The sequence below is a fragment of the Melampsora larici-populina genome (genome assembly GCF_000204055.1).
Source record: "Melampsora larici-populina 98AG31 unplaced genomic scaffold MELLAscaffold_43, whole genome shotgun sequence".
Taxonomy (NCBI): domain Eukaryota; kingdom Fungi; phylum Basidiomycota; class Pucciniomycetes; order Pucciniales; family Melampsoraceae; genus Melampsora; species Melampsora laricis-populina.
The window spans coordinates 206,645-217,530 of record NW_006768807.1 but is presented as its reverse complement, the minus strand read 5'-3'; the positions used below and the strand labels follow the sequence as shown (position 1 = coordinate 217,530).

At 39.1% G+C, this 10,886-nt stretch overlaps 1 protein-coding gene across 1 annotated transcript in view; it reads right to left on the bottom strand.

Annotated features, from left to right (window-relative positions):
• Positions 1-9,783: 9,783 nt before the first annotated feature.
• The window catches only part of MELLADRAFT_110287 (uncharacterized protein), a gene marked incomplete at both ends in the record, with an annotated part of 2,231 nt that continues 1,128 nt past the window's right edge, over positions 9,784-10,886 (bottom strand). Inside the window, 2 exons of the mRNA XM_007414383.1 lie at positions 9,784-9,801; positions 9,870-10,062. Coding sequence (XP_007414445.1) covers positions 9,784-9,801; positions 9,870-10,062 — 211 coding nt within the window. The remainder of the gene's footprint in view (positions 9,802-9,869; positions 10,063-10,886) is intronic.

Here is a 10,886-nt window from a genome sequence, read left to right as displayed (position 1 = left end):
GATATATAGTGGTTGAGGTCAACTGGCGACAATTTGATTGTTAATCACTTTGAAGCTGTTCAACTAAAGTCTGGAAGTTGCACGGCGAAGGAAAGTGGTGAGCGGATTCTGGAAGGCTTACAACCACTTGGTCGCTGACGGGTTCTCAAGTCTCAACTACTTATGGACCGGATCGAGGCCGGTATGTATGCGGTCCTCGGTACCCCTGCCGTATGTAGCCACTGCATTTCCTCATCTCATTGTTTTTTGCCTTCCACACGAAAATCATTTTGAAATACATCTCCTTCTAGTCGACATATATAGGCTCTAATCTGCTGAATATCAAGATATAATTCACCAGAGTACCATCCATCGCTACGAGATGAACTTTTCAAAAGTTGATTCAGCTCTCTTTGAAGACAGCTCAGAGAGTGAATGAAGAGTTGAAATTGTGCAAGTTGATGCTTAGGGCCTCTTAGTCTGATCTCCTCTGATAGCAATCTAATTCATACTCGAGCTCGTATCATTACTTCCTCGTCCAAGTGATGGTCAAATAACAAACAAGACTCGACGGAATCATGATTTCAAAATTCTTGTCAAAGATTTGACTTCAGCACCAACACACCTTCCTACCTTCTCAGGCAAACCTCGAGTGGATATATAAAAATTCACACTTAAATAAGCCAATTGCATGAGACCATACCTAGTCCTCTTTGATGTACATCGTGCAAAATACCTCTGGAACAAAAACTACATACACAGAAGTCAAATTACGGCTCTGTAATATACCATCCATTGTGAAACGTTATGGGGATCCATGGGCACAGACAGCATGGCCAGTGGTTAAGGCGACAGTTTTGAATGCCCAACAAGGTTGGAAAACATCAGCTGTTTCACTATGTGAGCGTGAGTTCAAACCTCACTGCTGTCGTTCTTTTGCAGGTTCACACTCTCGCAAATCAACAGAGCTTGTCACCAAGCTTCTGAATCTTTTGTTGCTCAAAATTTTGGTGAGAACGAATGACTTCGAGGGACGTGCTTGAAAGGCGTTGTTGTGGTTAGTTATATTATTTTTAGTAGCTGAAATTAAATTCAATGATGAGTTTGTTTTCCAGATGTGTTATTGTTGAGTAGCGATAGAAAATATGAGTCCGGCGAAAAGCATTCCTTGGGGTGTTTTATAGGAGAGTAAAACGACATTTGGATTTCTCTTGTGTGGACATTGATGCAGAATTGTTTAGTTGAAGAAATAAAGTCTATCACCATTTTTATAAGGGGTTATCGAGTCATACAAAAGTGATTGGTGATAGTCTGTGTAATTCTTCAAGACATCAAGCCTGGCTCGCAGCGCTGCCAGGCTCGAATCCAGCTGCGTAACGATTTTTGGGAGGCCAAAACTCAAGTAGCTTTAGTGTCACCGTGGCCAAGTTTTTGGGCAAAAAAGTAGCTCAAAACGCTGCTCAATATCGCAGCGTTTCTGTCAGCCTAAGGTTACTAATAGGCGTGAGCTGATAAGCAACTTACTAAATGTAGACCTCGTTAGAGATAATCTTCAAAGATTTTCTTCGAGGTTTGGTTTTCGATTCTTAGTAAAGAGAAATATCCACAGTTGTTTTCTGTGGTTGCCTTTGGTGCGGGATGTTTACCGCTGCCAGTCACTGATCGAGGTGCTGTACTCTCGAACGTCTTCTAAAGTGAAAGCTTAAAACGAAGTTTTCAGCAATCTGTACTTTAGGCCACACTTCAGTGTTGGTTGATCGTCGGTAAATCAAAAGGTAGTTTTGCAGAAGACTTTAGTCGAATTGGCTTACTGAAGCCAGACGATCTTTAACGCTTGCGACTTAAAATAGAAAAGGAGGAAACGGATAACTTGCTGAGAAGGGTATTTAGAGCGAGAATTCTAATCAATAAGGATTCAACGCAGAAAGGATACAAATCTAAGCGAGTTGAGTTTTTAAGAAAAAAGGGTTGATTCGAAAAAGGTTTTTAGAATAGTGAAAATGCTTTTAGGAAGTTAATTGTTGGTTGTGTAAAAAGATGTTATTCGTAAAGGATCATTCTCTTTTACTCTTAGAGGATACGATGTCTTTATATAACAAAGGTAAAAACTTGCCTAGTGATGTCATTATAACCCTGCCTTGTTATCATGAATTCGTGATAAGCTAATCAGGTTCTATTGCTGGTTTGTAACGAAGCAGCCCTTTCTAGTTTCTCTTACTTGGTCAGGTTGTTTTGGTTACTGAACCCTGAGTAGAGTGTTTCTAATATATAATAATTGAATTAGTACCAAAGTAGTTTTTGGTACGGGTTCTAGTTATTTTTTGAAGTGACTATCAGGGTTCGATGAAAAGAAAGGACTTCCTGGCCAGGGTAATGTTATCTGGATCCTTGGCAAGAGATGGAATCATTGTCGTCGTCTAGACGAGTTTATTATTGTTTTACACTCTTGAAACTGAGTGATAGAGTTGTAATTAAATTTTTATTAGTTTTTTGTTTTTAGGTGCTTAGGTTTTTTTGTGCATACCTTGGAGGTTTTGCTCCGCAAAAGCCTCTCAGGTTGACAGTTTCACAGCGCTGCGAGCGAAAAAAAAACGTTTTTTTAAAATTTCTCAACCAGGTGAAAAAGAACAAACATATATGTGGTAAACACCATAATGAAAGATTAAAAAGTATGTAAGCTCTAAACGAGTGTAAAGAAAAAGTGATAGAGAGAAAAAAAAACAAAAAAGGAAAAGACAATTAGAAACTATTTATGATAAGACTGGCGAGTTTTCTTCTGAACCATCTTCTTTGCATACTCAATAAATTCCCAACTCCAGCAAAATCACCCTTCAAAGGGACATTTTCCAAGATCCACAATTGGCTGCTGACAGTCATCTGGATCATGCAAGGAACAAGGCCACCTCTTGCTGCTGTACAAACCTGACCAGCAATAGAAAAAGATCGTTTGGGTGCAGCCGAAGCTGCAGGCGTGGCGAGGTAATCTCAAGCCAATACCGATAAGACCGGATATTTACCAGCATTTGCCTGGAAACACATAAATCATCAGTAATAGAAAGTAATGATCTAGGATATGAAGACTTACCTCCCACCAATCCAACACATATTGTGGATTTTTCACATCACAAGTGACCATTGGATCAACACCTTGAAGGTATCGCTCATGTTTGTTCAGTTCGCTTGAGGCCACGGCATTGTTGTAAAAGTGTAACAATTGACCTCCAATTTCATCATCAGCAGGGGATTCGGATTGCGGAGAGGTGGTGACTGGCTGGTTTTGGAGATCAAGTTCATCACGCTTCTTGTTATAAACCAATGTGAGTAACTCTTTGGCCCAATTGTTTCCAACGCCGCCCATTCCAAACACATGAGAGAAAAACTTAACCCTTAGACCGGGGTGGAAGACAGCTGCTAAAACTAAAGTTTCGCATTCGAGTGCCTTGTTCAGATAGCTGATGATCTTATTGATCATGATATCAACCATTGGGTAAAGTGGATCTTTTGCGTGCATCTTCTTTAGACGTTCCTCCATGGAGGTCTTGAGTTGAAAATACTTTACTAAAACCATACAGCCAGTAGGTTTGTTTGCTTCCATGTCTCGAGTTAAGTACTTGTACGGCTGGAAGTCAAAAAGATGAACAAAATAGAATTGAACAAGATGAAGGTAGTAAGAAAAACTATTGAACCATGATTGAGAAAAAGCAAGAGATACGTACTGTGAGTACATCTAAAAGGTCTCTCATCGCTTGCCAATCGGCCACGGAGAATACTACGCCCTCAAAATACCCATGGGCCTTACCATCCTTCTTTGGCCGACGTTTCTTGGTGGTTACCTCAGCCAGATCCTCCCTCATGACTCCATCAATGACCTGAAATGGGAAATGGGGAAGATTGGTTAGTAATAGTATTATACTTAGAAACAAATTAAAATGACAAGTAAAGTGAACAGATGACTTACAGCGCAAGCAGCCCACATCCTTTCCAAGCGCTCAGCCCTTATACCCCATTGAATACCATGGCCAGATAAAAGTGCCTTGAGCTTCGGTAATTTGTCTTGCTGACATTGAAGGTTGGCTCTTATTCGGCGTCAATCAAAATCCGCCCGGTGACCACTTGAGCAAGTGAGTTTTTTATTGACCATGTCTATCTGAGTAAAATGAACAGAAGATTAGTTATTTACACACCAGACTAAGTAAATGGAGTCGATGAGATAGCACTTACATCATTAGTAAGTTGCTTCATATAAGTATCACCAAGGAGATAAGCCTTCTTGCGGTTTTGGTAGACTTGAGGTTCGTCTTGTTGTTCCACGTCTTCAAAGTCAGAGCCTTGATCTCGTTCGGAGCCGGACCTTGATTGATCCGAATCACTGCTGGGATTACTAATTACGTCATCGTCACCACTGTCATCCTGGAAGACATCATCAGACTCCTCCACAAATTCCTCCACTTCTTCATCAATGATAGCCATCACACCAATTGGGGGAAATTGGTGTAGTACTTATAGCACAACAAGGGCTATACAGTGCTTTGAAAGAGGATAATCTGAAGATATAATAGATCTAAAGAAGGTGTCTGAGACTGCTCTTTCTGAGAATCTTTAACAAACTGGACTTTGTTGTTAAAGTCTCCTGATAACAGAGAAATATAACCAGGTCTTTGATAATAAGAGAAAAGTATCTTGATAAAAAGCACCAGAGAAATAAGCTCAACACATTTAAAGTGTTATTCCAGTCAAGTCAAAATGTTGAAAAATAAGCTCAATATCTTTTTGATATTATTCCAGAATGACAGTGTCATATAAAGCACATAAAACAAATTTCTCTTCTGATGAAGGGCTGATTTGAGTGACCTAGTACTGCTCTAATAAGTTTATAATAATAAAAATGATTAATGCTATGTAAGAGATGAAGAAGAAAGGAAACATAATTTCGCACAAAAGACACAAGTTTATAAACACATCAATAAAAATTGTTAAAGTGGTAAACAGCTCTTAAAAAATCCTCTTTACCATCTAAAAAAACCAAAAGATGACTAAAATGTTGGTAAACAGCTATGATCTAATGATTCAACCACTCTCTGCATTCCTAAATTTCGCCATCAGTACCTCATCAACCCATTATGATCATTATTATGATGTAATGTGATCTTCTATTCATCATCTGATGAGATTTATTACTAATTTGACCAGTAAAACATGACTAATCTCTATTCTTATGATCAAATGCTGTGTATATGCTGTGTATATGCTGTGTTCTGAATGTTCTAGAATGAATATTAATTTGATCTTATGATGATTCAGCATTTCAATGATGTAATTGCTAGTTATTAATGATTTGTGATCTTGTTGATGTGTAATCAAATCCTTTGATTCCTTATAAATTTTGCCATAAACCTCTGTTACTAATGATTTAAAGATTGTACATTATGAATTTGATGATTCTGCGTCGAATGAACTATTACTCATCATGTTCTGACGTCATTTGACACATGTAATCAGCTGAAAACCTTCATTTTCGACGATTTTCACCTATTTTCTTCACTTTTCACACCTTTTACTAAGCCTTTCTTTCCTTCTGTAACATTAAACAGTAATCTCCAACCGTGAAAATCCCTAAAAACACCCTTTGCAACCTTATTCATTACTAATACCACTGCTACATATGTAAAACTACCTGTAAACCCTTGTTTACCAATTTCGACTTTTTTCCATTTCCTCAATAACTTCTATCTTATCTTATAAACCATCATGATTAAAGTTGTTACTGAATAACATAATGCTCCTCTTTCGTATTCTAACCCTACTAAACCCATAAACCTAATATTACTACCCTAAAAACCATTTCCAACCTGTGTACCTCTATTTTCGAGTTTTTCTTATGTTTTTTTCTTTCTTTCTTTTTGTAATCTGTTTGTTAATAGTTTATACTGATCTTGATAAGTTTGTTTAAATGATAAAATGATGTAAATATTAAACTATATGTAATATAATTGATGTAATTCAAAATTCGATTTTTTTTGATTTTTTGATTGGTCTCATATTTTGATTACCACATCGGCCTAAAGTGTTGTGTCAAACTCGTCGTGGCTTCATCCCAAGGGCATCAATACCCGCCTTGACAATAAGCCCCATCTTGTGGCAGAAACATCGTATTGACATCGGTTCCGGTTCCCATTCAAGATTATGCCCAGAGTTCAAACCCTCTTCCTTAAGCTGCCGATGCAACTCTCGTCCCATAGTGAAGTTGTTACTTCCAGAATCAGATACACTAGCAAGCATGTAAGAAAATCACAGTTAATGTCAGCATCGGAAAGCCAAGAAAAGTAAAAAGAATGAAATAAAGGAAAATTGAAAGAGCAGACTCATCTTTTGATAAAGATCATTCTTCTTTAGAATGGCCACCATTGGCTCAGCAAGTAAATGACCTTGGTGATGCCATGCCACAACCTTCAAACTAAGATGCCAAACAACATACAACCAGTCGTCCTTGATGTAGGAGTTTGAAGCTCCAATAAAAGCATGTAAGTTTCCTTTAACCGTCCAGACGTCTTGAATCAAACAAAATTTGCTATTTAATTCCTTTGAACATTCTAAAATACAAAGTGTCAGTCAAGGAGAAATTACAAGGACAGCGTAAAAGCAGAGATTTAAAAATAGATAGATATGGAATGTAAATACTTTGAGTTCTTTTTCTATAACCAGATCTCTGAGTGAGATGTAGAGATGTTTGGCCTCATCTGCTGACCATTTGCGTCCAAACACGCGTGCATCTGGCTGAAGCCAGTAGATGATCGACTTGAGTATAGGATCCTCGATTCGCAAGAAGGGCAACGCGTGTGACACTTGCCACACGGCAAGACATTGATTGAGGGTCTTGTTGCCGAAAGCGGGAGCCGTGTTGACAAAGGCCGTAAGAGAAGGCTGTTTGGTAGGAGGTAGCTTTGCTCCTGCCTCGATTGCTTGCCGGCGATGTGGACACCCAGATCCAGACTTACCTGCTTGCTTGTGACCGTCTCGGTGCGCCTTGAGGTTAGATTGATGCAAGCTAGTGCTCACTCAAACATCTTTTTTGCAATGCAAACAAGGCCATGAGAGTGGTGGTTCATCAAGTGGCTACAGGTATTTGATGTCAGCCAGTGATAAGAAAAGCTAAAAGAATAGAGGCCAAGTCAATGAAAAACACTTACATCCTTTTTTACTGGACAGTGAAAGGGTGGCCCAAAATAATTGAACGGACAGTCAAATTGTTCGGGATCAGGTGTGTTCCTCTTTCTCTTACGGATCCGATTGTTATCTTCGTCAGAGTCCTGTACCAGGTCCACTGAGGGAGGTCCGGATGTAACCTAATGACATATCCCGTGATCAGTTTCACATAAACCGACACAGATCAAATAAGAAAATCACTTACTTCAATAGCTGGTTTGATCAACAGGGCCCTTGAAGATTCCCTGGTTGACCGGACCACATTGTTCACAGGGTTTCAAATTGCAGGAACTCGTGCAAAGCCAGGACGTCCTCGAGTAGAAGTAGAGGTACCAGTACTGGGGGCCTGTAAGAGATAAATAATATAATAAAAATAATATAATAGGTGAGTTGAGATGAGCACAAAAACAAGACTAAGAGTCACTTACAGTGGAAGATGATTGTGATACCATCTTTGATTGACCACGGATTGGTTCACAATCGTGATTGATATCAATTCCAGGTAAAGAAGCTGATCCTTCACAGTGACGATGCACATGGCCATCCTGTACATCCCTGACACCTCCATTGATGTCTTCTAGGGCGCGTCAAGAGTCGGAACTAGGGGTGATCATCCCAGGGGCTTGTCTCGCTGGGGTGACTGTGCGTGATGAGCGACAAGGAGGAGCAGATGTGTTGTCTGTTTCGTATCCAGAAGTTAAGAACAACTCAAGAGTTGGTTGTTTGTTTAACATGTTGGATGTTTCAAATAAAAGGTATAAATGATTGAGATGAAATTGATAGATGGATCGAGATAGTAGATAGAAGATGGGTTGAGATAGTAGATAGAACTTGAAGGAGATGGATCGAGATAGTAAATAGAAATTGAAGGAGATGAATTGAGATAGTAAATAGAAGGCGATGAATCGAGATAGTAGATAGAACTTGCAGGAGATATATCTATAATAGAAGGAGATTGATAAAAAACAATTGGTCAACAACTAGTCGATGAAGGGGATGATGAATGGGAATACAAACCTTTTGACCTATAATGGAGGTTTTGAAGATGTTTGGACCATGTGTCCACGGGCTTACGGAAATTGTAATTGGAAATCGATGTTTTGATAAAACTTTGATATTGGATGAACTTGAGATCTTGGGATTGATGGATTGATGGTGGCTTTAATGAGTAGGATGGTGGATGGTGTATTTGGAGATGGTAGTGGATGTGGTGGCAGATGGCAAGAGGTGGCAGTGGTATTAGGGCAGGGAGCAAGGGCATAGTAGTGGTATGCTTGGCTGACCCGGGACCGGCAACGGGAAACGTAGCTCAAAAAAAAAGGCCCTGGAAACCCGAGCAAGAGGCGCTGCGCGGGTTTTTTTTGCCCCGGGTGGTTTCGAGGCAGCGCTCCGCGCTGCGCGTTTTCTCCTGCGCTGCGATCCAGCATTGAAGACATTTATCAGTTTTGAGTAGTCTTGGAAAGCTATCAGATTGAGAATTGGTCGAATCTTGCTTTGAGGCCTATGACCAGCCACATATAAATCGTGAAGGGAATAGGGTAGATTTTCAGACCATATTCATGTCAAACTCCACTTCAGTGATCATATGAAACAGTCTCCTCATTGAGGTAAGCCGTCGCAGTGTGGCCTTTGGATTAGTGAGATACACAACAAGGACATCCCTTGATCCTGAGCAACTCTCTGTAGCGATTATACAGTAAAAATCATCATGATTGAAGCGCCCAATGGTATTTATTTGCCTGTTCATCTCCAAATGATTGTTAGTTTTGTGATAAAGTAAAGAGCTATATAATGTATGAGCATGTTTAGTTTGAGTTGCAGCTGAAACTAGCTGAAATATCACTCAAGATTTCTCTGTGGACGTCCAAGCTCTTTGAAGAAACAAAGTCACCCAAGAGATGTGAAGATACCAAGAAAGCTCAGTCTTTGGTCTAACACCAGTAATGATTCATGGTCCACATATCTCATCAATGGATCATTCATCACATTGCGCATAAATTTAGATGAACAACGGCTTGCAGTCAAAGATATGGTTGAGAGGTGCAGATTTATTGATCACTAGCCAGATTGGGCGGCGGGCGCCGCACTCTTAACTCTTAGTTGATTCAAAATATTAACTACTTTTAGGTGGATCAAATCTTAGTATGCACTGTGCTCACATTTATGCTGTTCAGCCGTGTACAAAACTTTGAATTGTGTAAGCTATTGTGATTTAGTGTTTTAATATCTTTAGTATTGTTACTCATCATCAATGCTCTTGCACTGGTACTTTTTATTACTTCAAAAATCAGTGAACTCATTACTAAAGGTTACTACACAATTGGGAAGTTATACAACAACTTTTACTACTTAGTACTAACAACATCTCTTCTATTGATTCTGAACTGATTTAACAAATACCAAAAAACTATAGCTGAAACAAATTGAATAGCTCATATCTATCTTTATTCATTCAATTCGAACTTTGCGCTAAAGCAGATTTATTATTACCTGGTCTTTTGAATTACTCTATGTCAGTTTATGTCTCGAATTAGTACATGAGCAAATTTACGTGCTTACAGGAATTACCCAAACTCCCCTGCCCACAACCTTTGATTTTACCTAGTTCTTCATAAAAGCCTGTTCGGAGTTGAAGTAAGTTAGTTAACTCCTTTATAATCAATTCAAATATACTCAATCGTACTTACCAATATGTCAGTGTGGCTTATTTCTGATCTAAAATGGCAACTTATACCATGAGCTTCGAACACCTTGGCTACCTCAGGGTCCTTAATTGGGTCACCATCGCCCGTTATGAGAATGAAGGTTTTCAAATTGATGGCTTCTTTTAAATGAGGTCCACCAGCTGAGTTTAAAACGGCCTCCCAGTAAGCTTTGTTGCTGTGGTAGTTCGTAATGAAGACTTCGATCGTATGCAGAAGTGTCCATTCAAACCAAATTGGTCGGTCGCGGAATGTATTAACATGTCTGCATTGTACGACTCAAAGTTTTGGAAAGGTGTCCATTTGGAGTGAACGAGGGAGATCATCTGGAATTGTCCTGACTGTCAATCCTTCTAGCGATTTGTGTAATGATACGATTAACTTTGCAGAGTTCTGAGGACGATGTGAAGGTGTAAATTCGAGGAGCTTGATTTTGCAATGACTGTTTCGACAAAAGTGACTAACTGCATCTAAGTTTTTTTCATGGCACGTAATCCAGAGATGAGATAGGCTTGGTAATGACCCGGGTGCTAAGTTCAAGCGTGCCAAGTTAGTCAATCTTAATGAAAAAGACTCTAGAGAAGGACTATTTTGTAAGACAGCAGATAAAGATGCTGAATCGTTGGTGATAGTTCTCATTAGGGTTCCTTCAATTAATAAAGCCTTGAGATTCTTTATCACTACAAGAAAGATAATATTTTCTGGGCAGAAAATTAAATTATTGATACACAAAAATATTGAGAGGCCAGGAGAAGGGCAAAAAATAAATAAAAATATGCATCTTGTTCCCTGCGGTGAGAGCTTCACTCTCCATATTTTTCCATATTTTTACAGTCCGTATTGATAAGTGTACTAACAATAAACCTTCACAATCATCCAATTACAACCTGGAACAAGCAGTGAGATTTGGCTCATTAGTGTGTGAGAGAAACTTTTGATTTATAAAAATACTCATAACTTTTTTAAAATCCGGTCCGAAAAAGTCATTTTGGGTGCATTGGT